General features: G+C 37.3%; 2 protein-coding genes across 3 annotated transcripts in view; both read left to right on the top strand.

The window, feature by feature from the left end:
• LOC138852929 (sorbitol dehydrogenase-like) overlaps window positions 1-16,046 on the top strand; it is a 614,649-nt gene that overhangs the window by 356,164 nt on the left and 242,439 nt on the right. The window lies entirely within an intron of this gene.
• On the top strand, window positions 3,904-15,569 carry LOC128688272 (uncharacterized). 2 transcript variants are annotated; one of them, XM_053776002.2, is made up of 3 exons: window positions 3,929-4,034; window positions 9,161-9,308; window positions 9,675-15,569. In XM_053776002.2, the coding sequence occupies exon 3, from the start codon at window positions 9,851-9,853 to the stop codon at window positions 12,140-12,142; it is 2,292 nt and encodes a 763-aa protein (XP_053631977.1). In that variant the 5' UTR covers window positions 3,929-4,034; window positions 9,161-9,308; window positions 9,675-9,850; the 3' UTR covers window positions 12,143-15,569. The 2 variants fall into 2 exon arrangements, with proteins under 2 accessions (XP_053631976.1, XP_053631977.1); XM_053776001.2 differs by lacking the exon at window positions 9,161-9,308 and having other exon boundaries at window positions 3,904-4,034.

Raw genomic sequence — 16,046 nt, 5'->3', positions numbered from 1 at the left:
TGAGTGGCTGTGGCTACCCAGGTTTTCCCATGGCCTGGATGTTTTGTATCTTTTTGTCCCCTTTAGATGGTATGCCTGGCAATTTAAGTTATAGCACAGTCTTTCCTGTACTGAAGAGGTACACAGTTCAGGGTGAAAAAGCTTACAGGAAGGGAGTTTGCATTTTCCTGTTGTCATATGGGCATGGCATTTCCTAGGGTGGTCATAGTTGCACGTCCCATCAGTTTTTCCAGATTTCCCATGCCAGCAGATACCGAGTGCATAGTATGTGCACAGGCTTGGTTTCCGTTTGCCTTGGGTTTCTGTGACTGTATTCCCTGTTGGTGCATGTTTCCCTGTCTTACTTCTATCCTCCCTAGCACCAACAATGGAGCTCCCACCATTTGTTTTTGGTAATATATCCTCACTATTGCTAGTGGAGTCCTCTTGTTTGCTATTTCCTGCGGTATTTCTAGTTTGCAATATTGGTTTTATCTTATCTTTGACTACACTTGTTTCCCTACTATGGCTCCTGTCCCCTATGAGGTCATTCATATGTATTCCTTCCTGCGTATAATTCCCGACTACCTGGACAAAATCTCCAGCTTCACCATTACTGTCTCCCAGGACAGCATCTCCAGCTTCCCCATTACTGTCTCCCAGGACAGCATCTCCAGCTTCACCATTACTGTCTCCCAGGACAGCACCTCCAGCTTCACCATTACTGTCTCCCAGGACAGCACCTCCAGCTTCCCCATTACTGTCTCCCAGGACAGCACTATCAGCCCCCCATTTACTGACTACCAGGACATCATCTCCAGCCTTACAGTTTGTGACTACATGGCCAGTATCAAGGGCAGTACCATTCAGCCCGGACTTTTTATGTTCCCATCTGTTGTAGAAAGCTTCCAGGTTTTCTATGAAAGCAGCTTTGATGTTGACCTCTTTTAATACCCTTGTGATTTTAGTCCACAGATTTATCTCATTTGGGCATACCCAAAAACACTTCCCTGTTTTAATACTGCTTGTAGCTAGTTCTTGGATATCTGCACAAGGGGCGTGACACCAATTTCCACAGAAATGACAATTTATGCATGTGGAAGCCCGTTTGTTTGACTGACCACAGACTACACACAGCTTCATAATGATTTGAATGGTTGATTTACTGCAATTCTACTAGCAACCTCTTGAATATTCTATTAATAACCTGCTAGGTGGTGCACAACGAAACCTAATATTGGGAATAAATTAATCTCTCAGCATATTTACACTGTGGAAAGGGACACTTATGCACAGTTCAAGACACACCATAACTCACAGTAACAGCACAAGTACAGCAGCATATCACAGCATAACACATTAACACAGCATAACACAGTAATACAACATAACACAGTAATATAGCACAACACAGTAACAACATAATACACAACATAACACAACATAACATACAGTAACACAGCATAACACACTGTAGAAAATACTGTATATTTTCCGGAAATACGGTAATTTATAGGTAAATAGATGCCCTATATTGTATTTAATAAAAGTGTATTTTTAAAAAGAGGACAGTCGCCATTTTGATTGAATTGAATAACACGTTGTGAATAATGGGAAGAATTTTTCGTGCTCTAGAGGTTAAAATTGGGCTGACACCTCTCAAATAAGAGGCGAAATTGTTGGATGTGCATTCCTGCATAATTTGAGAATCAGGCGACAGGACAGGACAACTCTAGGAACCTCAGATAAGCTGTCTAAATTATGTTTAATTTCTGGCCAGTAAATTCTTCATAAATATAGGCAAAAGGAGGGGTCCTGTACATGACACATTAATCTCCAGTCAAATTGGTGAGTGTTATGATTAAGATATATTCTCATTCTGTTGTGTAAATGTGTATATATGTGCATCTATAATCATTTATTATTTTTAATATACAGTCCACAAATTTACATATTTACCAGTATTCCTGGAGATGTATAATTCATTTAATTAATAGATCCAGAGCAACTTGTGGATATGACAGTGGTAGGTATCGAAGGGGGACATTTTTTGCGACCTAGGTGTCCCAAATTCCTACTTGTCTAACTGATAAATAATAATTATCTATGTTCATTTACTGTTATGTATATAATGATACATTCAGATAAATGCAATTTTCCACACACACAGTAACACAGCATAATTCACAGTAACACAGCATAATTCACAGTAACACAACACACTGTAACGTAAAAAAAAACACGCAGTAAGACAGCATAACACACAATAACACAAAACGCCACACAGTAGCACAAAACACCACACAGTAAGACACAACTCAAAACACCACACAGTAACACACAACACACCACACAGTAACACACAAAACACCACACAGTAAGACAACTCAAAACACCACACAGTAACACACAAAACACCACACAGTAACACACGAAACACCACACAGTAACACACAAAACACCACAGTAACACAAAACACCACACAGTAACACACAAAACACCACACAGTAAGACAACTCAAAGTAAGACAACTCAAAACACCACACAGTAACACACAAAACACCACACAGTAACACACGAAACACCACACAGTAACACACAAAACACCACAGTAACACAAAACACCACAGAGTAACACAAAACACCACACAGTAACACACAAAACACCACAGTAACACAAAACACCACACAGTAACACACAAAACACCACACAGTAACACACAACTCAAAACACCACACAGTAACACACAACACACCGCACAGTAACACACGAAACACCACACAGTAACACAAAACACCACACAGTAACACAAAACACCACAGTAACACACAAAACACCACACAGTAACACACAAAACACCACACAGTAAGACAACTCAAAACACCACACAGTAACACACAAAACACCACACAGTAACACACAACTCAAAACACCACACAGTAACACAAAACACCACACAGTAACACAACTCAAAACACCACACAGTAACACAAAACACCACACAGTAACACAACTCAAAACACCACACAGTAGCACACAAAACACCACACAGTAACACACAAAACACCACACAGCAACACACAATAACAATATAAAACACCGTAGCTAAGCATCCAAATTTTAATCCCAGAAGAAAAGATAATTTATTTTAAAGACAGGGGGGGCCTGGTAAATTCCCTTAAGTGTAGTTTTAATAAGGTCGAGACACTATAGAGCCAAGATCATACGACGCCATAATACATATCTGAGTTACAATTGTTCAGATCAATGTGATAACTATCTTATTACCTGGTACCGAATACCGTATTTATAAAGGGTCATTCCTCTGTAAATTTACATTTCCACGTTTATTGTTGTAGTGACTGTATTCTAAGATTCTAATGATATAAACTTCTCTTAGAATTCCTAGTCAGAAGTTTCCTGGAAAAAACACAGAGATGACTAATGATCATCGCATTGAATTCTTGATCATTACACTTTTTATCACCGAGTATATACACAAAAAGGTGTATAGCTCTCAATATATACACACTGAAAATGTGTATTAGTATTTTTTTACAAGTTGATTTTCAGTTTTAATGGCTGTCATTCAGTTGATTGTATTTAAACCTATTAAACTGACTTAATTTACAGAAGTGTTATAGCACACAATAAGGAGATTGTCATTATAAATGAAACGGAAAGGCATACAATATTACATACATTCATCAGAGATATAATACAAGAGTGACATTTTATATCATGGCAGCTTAAATAAGTAAGTAGCTTATCATTACAGTTCCTGAAAATAAATTAAATCCATTAGATGTGCTGACTGATAACAATATAACAATCATGAGATCACTCTTGTAAATTCCCAAAAGAAGATTATTACAATTAAACTTATATAAACTGTGTAAATCGTGATTAATAAATGTGAGTGCATGAGTGTTGTCATGTGTTGAGGAGGTTGTCAGTAGTGGCAGTGATCAGTGTGAGGGAAGACATCGTTGTGAGGTACACACTCTCTCTCTCTCACAGAAGTCACCTCTGACATCACTTCACCTCATCTGGGTAAACCTGTTTAATGTTCTGTTTCACCATTTTATTCTGTCTGTGGTGGGTGCTGTGTTGTCTGTGAACAGCTGTTCTAAAGTGTGTGTAGTGGTCTTGTGAGATTGTTCTCTTGTTCCATTTTACAGTGTGTAAGTTATTTAGGCACACTTAAGTATGATTATCATACCTGTTAACGTGTAAATTACCTAGGATAACCGCCCCCTTCCCCCCCAAAAAAGTCAGAAAAGTGACTTTTTTTTTTTAGTTGTGGTCCCTTCATGTATTGAGTGGTGCCTTACGTTTAAATTATTTAGGTTGATACACATAAAAACAGTGACACAATTTTTTTTTTTTGGTGATTACGTGTAAATTACCAAGGATAACCCCTAAAAAAAAGTCAGGAGCGACTTGTTTCTATCAAGGTTGGCCACCGCCCAGTGTCCCACTCGTGTACTACTGTAATTACCAGGAACCTCAGACTGAGGTGCCTTTCATGCATGTGCCCTCAAGGGAGGTTCCTTGATGCTGGTGAGGGGCTCTTGATTCAGGGAATTGGATCTGTGCTCCATTTCCTCCCCCCACAGACGCTGTCTAATCCCTACGGGTTTAGCGCTCCCCATGGTAATTTATCCTGGTGAGGGGCTCTCGATCCAAGGAATTGGGCCTAGCTTCCTGTTCCTAGGATCGAGCTGGTTTGCCTCCCATTCTTCCAGGTGATGTAAGTATATTTAGGTACAGGCACAGTTATCATACATAGTGTAAATTACCTAGGATAACCCCAAAAAAGTTTTATTTATTTCCATGTATAATCCTTTACCTATGTATACCTGTACCTAAATAAACTTACAGTAGGCCTACTGTCCCATTCTAGGCAGGACTTTCTCAGCCATTCCTTCATGTATATTTATCTATTAAAGCTACCCATAGTGCTCATTTTATACCCTTATATCCAATAGAAATTAATGACATTAAGATAAGATTTTGTTAGGACTTTTAACCCAGAGGGTTAGCCACCCAATGACCCCAATGGAAATAAGTCAGATATTTTTAGGTTATCCTAGGTAATTTACATATGTTACTATGCATGATAATTTGTGTAACTAAATTTGTGTAAATACTTGTACTTCAATAAACTAACCCAATATAGTTAGTGTCATTGGGAACTGTGTGATTTTGATTGGGGTTCTTCAGTCTTGTTCCCCAGGATGACTCACAATAGCTGACTAACCCTGGTACCTACTTACTGCTAGGTGAACAGGGGCAGCAGGTGTAAGGAAATAAGCTCAGTATTATCTGAGCCGTAATGTGTGTTATGTATCCTCAGTACATTCTAATAATGGTTTGTGCTGTATGTATTAATACCTGAATAATGGGAATCCATTATTATTATAGTTATTGAGAAGCAGTAAGTCCATAAGAGTTATAGAGTGCATGGAAAATGGGAGGAGATTGTTTGGTCTGAGGAAAAGAATAGCATCTGATTTTCATGGATCAAGAGTGCATAATGGAGTCCAGAGACCTGGTAAATTTGATAGTCTGATTATCTGGACCTCATATTTGAAGACTTTGCCTCAACATTTTTAGCTATACTCCAGTCACTGTGAGCTACTCTTCCAGGCACCAGGCTCAGTGACCTGTTAAAATACGAGTGTCCAGTGGCCTGGTAGGCCACGCTTTCGCCTCTTTGAGTGTTCAGTTTGATCCCCGGCAGGGTGGAAGTATTGAGCGTTTCCTTACACCTGCTGTCCCCTTTCACCTAGCAAGTAGGTACCTGGATGTTAGCTGACTGGTGTGGGTTGCATCCTGGGGGACAAGATTGAAGGGCCACAATGGAAATGAGTCCTCAATGATGCACTGACTTTCTTGGGTGGCTAACCCTCTGGGTTAAAAATCCTAACAAAATATTTACTTATGATGTAAGTTTATATGAGAGAACTTTTTGGCAGTAGCAAAATATCAGGGACTTTTGAGATAAGACTGGAACATTGGTTAGCTTTTTACATTTTCAGTTGTGTAACTTGAACCCAAGATAAAATATAAAACAGTACTTTTCTTCCTTTCTGCAGCTTCATTAATTTGTACTCTTTAGCTCTTAATTCATGCATTTACTGTTCTTTCATGGGTATTACAAATTTTAGTTGCTTGCCCTGTTGTTTAGATTCTAACCCTTTCAGAACATGAAGCAAAGTAGTCTGGATAGTTTTACCATTTTGGTAGATCTGGATTAATTTTAGCTGTCTCACTCATTATCTGCCACTTTCAGCATCTTAATTTTTACAGTTCATCTTGTCTTTTTGGTTCACTTGTTTGACCAAGATGCTCTTATTGTACAGTACTGTATTTTGTTTAAATTTTTCTAAGTTAGGTTCCAGGCTTTTGCTGTAAAGTAAAACTAAGCCCTTTTTTTTTTTTTTTTTTTTTTTTTTCTTTCAAATGCATATAAAATCCTGATAACATGTTTACACTATCATATATTAAGTGAGCAATAGAGCTAGGCCTAAAGAATGCATATACAGTACACACATTACTTTAAAATATTTCTATCCTTAGCCTATAGTGAGTGATTAATGTATTTATTGTAGCAAGTCTGAATAAATGAGTGGGTATAATTGAAAACCACTGCATTGGCAAAACTCTGTAAAGTGAGGCCCTCCTGTATTGGCATTCGATGAAACTGTAAGAATTTCAAGATACCATTTCTTTGAAACATTAAATACAATAAATATAGCTGAATAGAGTAAAACCTCTCATTAACAGACTAATTGGGGGAGGGTGTGTATGATAATGCTGATTGTCCACAACTTCCAAATTTTGAAATTTAATATTTCATGAATGTTTGGTTATTTTCTGAAGTAGTGGACTTGATCCACTGATGCAGAAGACAGCTGGACATAGAGGATACAGGCATTGTAACCTGAATTACTTCAGTACAGTAGTGTACTGTATAGTAATATTATAGTACATACTCTGTAATTTACAGTAACTTTTCTTGCCTTTTTGTGGTAGAGAGATGAGCTGTTAGCTGCTGTGATTGATAGTGTGACTCGGAATAACTTTTATTGGGTCAGAGCTGTAAAGATCTACTGGTGAAAATAATTTAAATGGATGAAAAGTAGATGGTTGAGTAGACATTAACCCTTTGACTGTTTACGCCGTATAAATACGTCTTACGCGCCACTGTTTCTGACGTGTATATATACTCGATAATTCTAGCGGCTTCAAATCAAGCGGAAGAAAGTTGGTAGGCCCACATGTGAGAGAATGGGTCTGTGTGGTCAGTGTGCACCACAAAAAAAATCCTGCAGCACACAGTGCGTAATGAGAAAAAAAAACTGATAATTTTTTTGGATTAAAACGCCGACTTTGAGGTGTATTTTCGTATAGTATTTATCGATGTAGTATTTGCGTTTTCATGGTATTAGGTGATAAAATGGAAAACATATTACAGAAATAGAGATGATTTTCATTACTTTGACGATGAAAACGACCTTGAAACTGAGCTCAAAGTAGCGGAAATGTTCAATTTTTACCAATGTTCAGGAGTAAACAAATCACATCACACGTCCAATACACGTCAACTGGGGAGTCTAATATTCTTTCACTAGTGCACTGATATTATTTATACCATTTTTACAATAATGCAGTAGTCTTCATAACAGTAAATTTTGTATTTTTTTGTATGAATAAAAAATCAAAATAGAAAGCAATAATAATATAAGAGGGGCCTAGAGATGTGACTGATGAACAGAGGATATGTTATTTTAGTGCCAAGAATGTCTACCTTGCTTATTCTGGACCCTATTTTGAAATTGGCATCTTTTTTAGTTTGTGTGAAATTGGCCAAATTGCCAATTTCTGACCACCATATTGGGTAGTCCAAATTGGTAAATGGGAGGTTTCTTGTACTCAGCTGATAGATAAAATGGAGTTCTAAAGAAATAGCTGAGTTTGGTCAACTGAACAATGGAATTGGCTGAAAATGGGGCTCAAAGTCGGCGAAATCGCCGATACGCATATGTTGCCGAGACCGCTAACTTCGCGGGAACGTAATTCCATGAGTTTTCAACCAAATTTCGAACTTTTGGCGTCATTACCATCGGGAAAAGATTCTCTATCATTTCATAAGAAAAAATAATTTTTTTTTTTTTTTTTTTCAAAAATTTATCGACATAGAATGACAGTTTTAGAAAGGGGCCTGAAACAGTCAAAGGGTTAATTTCTGAAAACCACATGTTTTCTCTTGGCATCACCATTTGCTTTAGAAGGCATTGTTACTGTATTTTATGGCATCAAAGACTATTTTTTCCCCAAAGTATTGTTAATTTTTTTTTCTTCAGAAATTTAACCAATCAGAATTGGTGGGAAGGGAAGGGAGGATTCTTGACACTGGAACATCTTGTTTGCCATAAAATATGGTAATGGAACTTCACTTCATTAAGTGACACAAATTGCTCTTATAGCCTTGAAAAATCAGACTGAATGATAAGTGTGTACATGAGTGAGCACAAACAATATATTGGTGTGGGTGACCCATGGCTCAGAGAACAATGTAAAAAAAAAAGGTCCTGGACATGGCCACAATGGCCTGTACTGGACATATGATGGAATTAGCACATTTGGCCCAATACTTCAGAAGACGCCTGGACACTTATCACTATGGATAAAATGCAAAATTCAGACTTCTGCCCATTTTTATCCAATAATTAGAGCCTTTGTCAAGCCAACCTTTTTTTTACGAAATTGCTGAAATTGGTTACTTTTGATAAGTCTGTTAATGAGAGGTTTTACTGTATTCTTAAAGTACATACTCTCATAAATACCTTGCATAGTATTTTGAGCAAGCTTACTTAATATTTTAATCAGTTTAAGAATGGCTTTAATATATAGTACTACATTAAATTTATGTAAGGCTTGGAAGCTATTTTGGAAAATTATGTATAGCCTTCTGTCTTAAACGATATAGCAAATCCTGTAAATACAGCCTCTCCTCACTTAGCGACATACTCATTTACTGACACCTCGGACTTACGGCAGGCTTTCTGACCAGTATTCATACCTAAATACATGTAATGCATATTAGAGATGATTTCCTCTATTCTGTTTTTCAGTATGCAGTAAACTATAAACATTTAATAATATTCCAGAAGAAATGTTATAAATGATGCAAAGGTGACATTAAATAGTTGATACAAACTCACTACCATTATAGTATGCTCCTCACTTAGCGACGAATTCATTTAACAACGTGGTCTTAGGAACAGAACTCCATTGTTAAGCGAGGAGAGGCTGTATGTAAGTATCAGTGGTTTATTGCTATTCTCTTAATACAGATTTGTATATAAATTACTGTCGGATTTCTTGGAAGTGTTAATTATGAAAAATTGCACCTATAATTCACCTTTATTTTCTTGTTTTTCTTTCTCTAGCATTGACATCTAGGGTACAAGTACTTTAATAAAAAAAAATCTTCAGTCTTGGGTGAATAGCTACAGAATACCTGACTGGGTCTGATTTTTGGGACATTTACCTGTAATTTCCTTGTCTTCTAGTGAACAGTGTTGGCATAAAATATTTAAAGTAAAATCATATTTTTACTGCATTTACATTTTTTAAAGTTAGTAATCTAATTTGTCATTAATTCTAGTTATTTTTCCACAGGTGTCGCTGCAGACAGTAGGTGTTGGTAAATGTGAATTACTAATGCCTTAATAGTGAAATGCCCAACGTCCTAGCTGCCTGCATGCTTGTGTATGTGTAGTACATATACGATTTAAACTTCCTCACTACTACTGTAAGGACACAGAAACCATCAGTATTATCCTGGCTCTATTAAAATGGCTATGTTAAGGGGATATCTCTATGTTGATCTCATAGAAGCAGATAATTTGCCAGATTGTGATACTGCATTCTTCAATATTGATCCCAAAGACACTTCAGATGCTTTTGCTCAGGTTAAAATAGGACCTTGTGTCCTTTGCAAGACAGCTGTAATTAACAATGACTTGTCACCTAAGTGGCAGGAATCTCATAGAATTCCTGTATGTCATCTTGCTGATGAACTGCAAATTCAGGTTTTGGACAAGGATCATTTTGATGCTGGAGTATTGGGTGAAGTCAGCATCAGGCCGGAAGACCTTATGGACGGTGAAACCCTGCAAGGATGGTACCCACTGTCAGGCTGTGATGGTCGTATTAATCTGAAGATGAATTATGTCCCTAAAGATATGATCGAGGCGACATTTGAGGTTCCTGATTGTTACTTCCCATTAAGAGAAGGCTGCAAGATTACCCTGTATCAGGATGCACACTGTCCACCTCTATCCATATATGAGGGCATCCCAACAGTCGATGGGGAAATTTTCAATGCCCCCTGTGCTTGGATTGATTTATATAAGGCAGTGAATAGTGCTCAAAGATTTATTTATGTTACTGGTTGGAGTGTGTACACAGCTACTGTCCTAGTCAGGGATGAATGTGACTGTGAAGAAGGCAAAGGAGAATCATTTGGTGAACTACTGAAAAGAAAAGCAGACGAGGGTGTGCGTGTACTGGTTATGATATGGAATGAGAAGATGAGCACTGATTTGACTGCTGGCTTTATGGGTACCCACGATGAAGAAACGCGGTTATATTTTCAAGATTCTGATGTCGAGGTAGCTGTAGTCCCTAGAGTACGGTCCTTGGAGGGAATGGCATCCTTCTTTCAAAACCAGTTTTCTCAGACATGTTACACCCATCACCAGAAAACAGTTATTGTTGATTGTCCTCCTGCAGATGAAGAAGAACTTCCAAGAATTCAAGCCTTTATTGGAGGCCTTGATATTACTGATGGTCGCTATGATACTCCAGAGCATGAACTTTTCAAAACACTGCAGACCCTTCATCAAGGGGATTTCTATAATGGCGTTGCAACAACCACTTGTGAGGTTGGCCCTCGTGAACCATGGCATGATATTCACTGTCGTCTCGAGGGACCTGTAGCCTTGGATGTTCTTGCAAACTTTACTGAACGATGGAGAAAGCAGGTCCATGATAGAGAATCTCGACTTCTTCCTATTTCAAGAGAAGAGTTTTCATTAGAACCAGTGACATGTGAGGAAAGTGAAATGTGGAGTGCTCAGATATTCAGGTCCATCACATCAGACTCTGCTCTTTTTAAATTTGATAGATTTTCAACCATTCCAAAGAGAAAAGGCAAATACGTTGACGATAGTATACATAGGGCATATATTCATCAAATAAGACGTGCAGATAGCTTCCTTTACATTGAAAATCAGTATTTTCTTGGATCAGCATATAACTGGGATGAGGAACAGAATACTAAGGCCTACCACTTAATTCCACTGGAAATTACTCAGCGTATTGTGGAAAAGATAAATGAAGGAAAATATATGGCAGCTTATGTCATTGTACCCATGTTTCCTGAAGGAGATCCAACAAGTGGTCCTGTTCAAGAAATTCTCCATTGGCAGCATCGCACCATGCAGATGATGTATCGCACTATTGCTCAGGCTATTGAAGCTAATGAGCTTGATACCCATCCAAGAGACTACCTCTCATTCTTCTGTCTAGCAAAAGGTGAATGTCCAGATGAAATTCCACAGGATCTCTCTCCACCAGAGCCAGACACTCCTGCTGCCAAACTAAGAGATAACGCAAGACTTATGATTTATGTCCACTCAAAAATGATGATAGTCGATGATGACTACATCATTGTTGGCTCTGCAAACATCAATCAGCGAAGCATGGGTGGAACTAGAGATTCTGAAATAGCAGTGGGATGCTTTCAGCCACTTCACACAAGAGAAGTTAGCGGTCAGCCACAAGGATCTGTTTCTAAATTCAGAATGGCACTCTGGGCAGAACACCTTGGAAGTTTTGATGAAACTTTCTTGAATCCAGGTTCAATTGAATGTATGAGAGCAATAAATGAAGTATCAGATAGCAACTGGACTGCCTATGCAGCTGACGAGCCTTGTAAAATTGAGGGACATTTGATGCGATACCCTGTTGATGTTTCCCAGGATGGTTCAGTAATGTCCTTGGAGGGTTCAGAAAACTTCCCAGACACTACAGCTCCAGTTCTTGGAGCTCCAAATTTCTTGCCAAATAAATTGACTACTTAATTACAATGTATTATTGACTAATTTTAAGATTTTGCAAGAAATAATAATCAAATTAAAATATCAATGAATGTACAGATTTCCAAGAAAGATATATATTTGTGTAAAATTTTCAGTAATTATTAAAACCAGATTATTAGTTGATTATAATTATGCAAGTTGTCAGTTTGTTAAATAGTGTTGTGTGAATTACTTAGAAATATAAAGAAAACGTTGCACTTCTTTTGTAATTTGACAGCTTTCATTATTATAATGGCAGTTTCGGGAACAAAAAAAGTTGCCCTTTGAAAGGCCTTGAATGCAGTAAAGTGTATATCTTAATTAGATTAAAAAAAAATAATAAATTATGTAATGAAATTTTGTACTTTCCAAAAGTCAGGAAGAATCGGCAGTGATTTATTGTAAATTGATAAGCCAAAGATTTATGTACATTTCAGAAGGCTTTGGAGATTAACCTAGAATCTGTAAATTGCATCAGTACTGAAGTTATTCAGTGAGTCACAATTGAGATGTAATTGCAAAATAATTTAAAACATTTGTTGTAATCTTGTGAGTTTATAAGGGCCCCTGACATCTTGTGCTGTATATAGTCCTGCTTCCCAATGAAGGAAAACAGATGTTGCCCAAAGTTGGGCCATAAAACAAAAAGTGAACAGAATTTCCTTTATAAATAGAAACAAACTATAGGTTCCCAAATAGACTAGGTGGACCCCTTTGCCAAGTCCCAGCAGAGTGGGACACCCACACCCCTCGCCCAACTTCAGTAACCGACTTCACGCCAAAACCATTAGAAATATCTGCAGAGGGGAAAAAAAATGGAACTGGCTAAAATTGAGCCAATGACTGGTGCCCCTCCTGTAACATGCCCAGCAGGCAAAGTAAGACGAGAACAAGCATCCCAAAGAGAAGGGGAAAAAATTTTCACTTGTGCTCAGGCGAGACGCCCACACTTGATGAAGGCTGGCATAGGAGTCTATTGCAGTTATGTGTGATTTTTTCTAGCTATGGTATTTTTAACTTTTGTTGACAGTAATTTAAAAAATTCACTTTTGCAAAGCACATTTGGTTAGATAATGTTTTATTGTATAAAGACTGATGTCATGTACAGTATAATTTAGTCAGCTCCTAGTTTAGTCGTGCATTTTGGAAAACCTATATTTTAAGAATTTCTAAAAGAAGAATATTAAGCTTATAAAAAATTTAGCTCAAACTTATCCTAGAGAAATTTGATTCACACCCCTGAATGATGGATACAACTTAAAACACGGACAAACCATTCATACTTGTTTTTAATCTAGAATATAGATTGAAATCATGCAGGTTTGACTTGCCAACACAGTATGTTTATAATATTATCTACCATATTATCATCACTATCTAACACGTATTCCAAGATAGTCTTATTCTTAGTGCATCATATCCTTATTATTGTATCACTTTTAATGTTTGTTCTATTTACCATGTTGCCATTTCAACCCAAGGATCTTAAATATCTAATTGCAGTACTACTACTTTGAGAATTTTAATGGTTTGGCCTGTAGATTCAGCTGATAGTGCTTTAAATACATTTTCAGAACCGTTTGAAACTACTTTGTGTTGATGTACCCTACACAGAAAAGTATGTAGAATTTGTGTAGCAGCAATTAAAAAAAAGTTTGACACTATACTGTATATGCTGGAAATTTTCTACTCCCCTTAGTACCTGGATTAGTCTAAAGTTTTATTTAGATAGCCTTTTGTGTATTTGTTAAAATTTAGATCTTATTCTCTTTACAATTACTGTATTGTATAATTTTGTTTATACAAAGCATTTGTGGACCAGATAAGCAAGGCTTATTTAGAAGGTAGTTAAATTGAAGTGAATTTGTCTTCCTTATTCTTTATCTTCATTTTCCTCACTAATAACTTTCCTGGGCTTTTAATTGTTTGCTTTCTACAAGAAATTACTCCCTTTTGTCATATTCTCCCAGTAACATGCAGTGTATCCATACAAAATGTGAAGCAGGATCTGTATTCACTCCTGTTAATTTAATTCCAGTCACCAGAGTTTATTTGGCATATGCAGACATTTTTATTTGGCTGGTTTGATTCATGTTTTTAATGTACAGTGGAACCTCGGCACTCAAACTGAATTGGTTCCAGAAGGCTGTTAGTGCTGATCTGTTAGAGTACAGAACAAGTTTTTCCCATCCAGTTTTCTTTTTGGTTGGCTGTTTGAATACCGAATTGTTTGAGTACGGAGCTGTTAGAGTACCGAGGTTCCACTGTATATATAAATAACTTGTTAAAGGCAGCTGTTCAAAGTAACCCTTGATAGGCTAAGTGCATTTAGTGTTTATTAGAGAGTACTAAAATGTGACTTTTTAATATGTGATACTTGGAACTGGCTGCTTTACTAGGTGAAAGTCTCTCCATCATAATGCAGTATACCATACAGCCAGGATTAGACAACTTTCAATATTTGTACCATGTTGTTAGAATACTGATTACTGTTACAGTATTTAGGTTTATGTCATGGCTCATCTTCAAAGATTAAAATTAAGACTGAGTTTCCTTGGTAACTATGACTTCCTATTTTCATGATTTTTACTCTAACACTGAGGCAAGCCTCCCTACCCATGCTTGACAGGTCCTAAAGTTCAATGCTTCCCACCCACATATTTGTCTAATCTATTGCCAAGGCTTCCCATAGAATTGGCTTCGGTAACCTTAATAATCGATACTAGGCAGATCCTACTAAAATCCAACTTTTCTCGCTTGTATGTCTAGACTATTTAAAGCTATCCAAAGTTAGTTTCATTGATACTATCTGGCAAATTGTTCCACTCATTGACAACTCTGTGCTTGAACCAGTACAGTGGACCCCCGGCTTACGATATTATTTCATTCCAGAAGTATGTTCAGGTGCCATTACTGAACGAATTTGGTCCCATAAGGAATATTGTGAATTAGATTAGTCCATTTCAGACCCCCAAACAAACGTACAAACGCACTTGCATAAATACTTAGATAATTGGTCGCATTGGGAGCTGATCGTAAAGCGGGGGTCCACTGTACTTTCCTACATCCTTTCTAATCTAATTTTATTAAATTTTAAATCCATTATTTTGGGTTCTATATTGATTGGATATCTGCAGTACTCTGTAAAGCCTCTCCTCGCTTATTAATGACTTGAGTTCCATTTCTAAGACCTCGTCAGTAAAGTGAGGAGAGGCCGTATTCCATTTATGCTTGTATACTTCAACAATATTTCTTCTAAATCTTTCAAGAGGGCTCTCGTTGTATCCCTGTATGAAAGACTACTTATAATTAGATTTTGTCATCTTTCTCTGTATGCGCTGTTCCTATTTTCCGCTAGTGTCGGATACGTCTCAAACTTGCAGAGATGAATGTTAAATAACTTGCATCCATAGTATGTGTGCACAGGCAATTTTAATCTTTATTTTGCCTTATTAGAAAGATACTTGCACTACAGAATCACATGCAGGCTATGCAGAAAATATTTTAAGTCTCAAGTACATTTGTTTACCCCTCCCCCCACCCTTTAATTTGCAAGGCAACCTCACTACCCTAAATTCATCTACACACCACTGCATCATGTTATCTTAAGCCTATCCTATCATAAAAGGTAGTACATATACATGTACATACTGGTAGGTTATTATTTTAAAAAATATTAGTTTTTCATTGAAAAGCAGGAGTTAAAAATTTTTGAATGGATGTATGAAAATAGCTATTTTGTCAATGATTTACTTTAATCTTGTCGCGATTTCAAGCCTTGCTCCTCTTTAAGGGGGGCTCCTTGGCGTGGTGAAGAGGCTCTTGGTCTGAGGAATTAGACCTATCGGTCTTCTTCCTCAGACCGAACCTAATTACCCCCCAATCTCCCCTCCCCTATCCCATCCTC

The sequence above is a fragment of the Cherax quadricarinatus genome, chromosome 19 (assembly GCF_038502225.1).
Source record: "Cherax quadricarinatus isolate ZL_2023a chromosome 19, ASM3850222v1, whole genome shotgun sequence".
In the NCBI taxonomy this organism is placed as follows: Eukaryota; Metazoa; Arthropoda; class Malacostraca; order Decapoda; family Parastacidae; genus Cherax; species Cherax quadricarinatus.
This window is presented reverse-complemented; position numbering and strand designations above follow the sequence as displayed.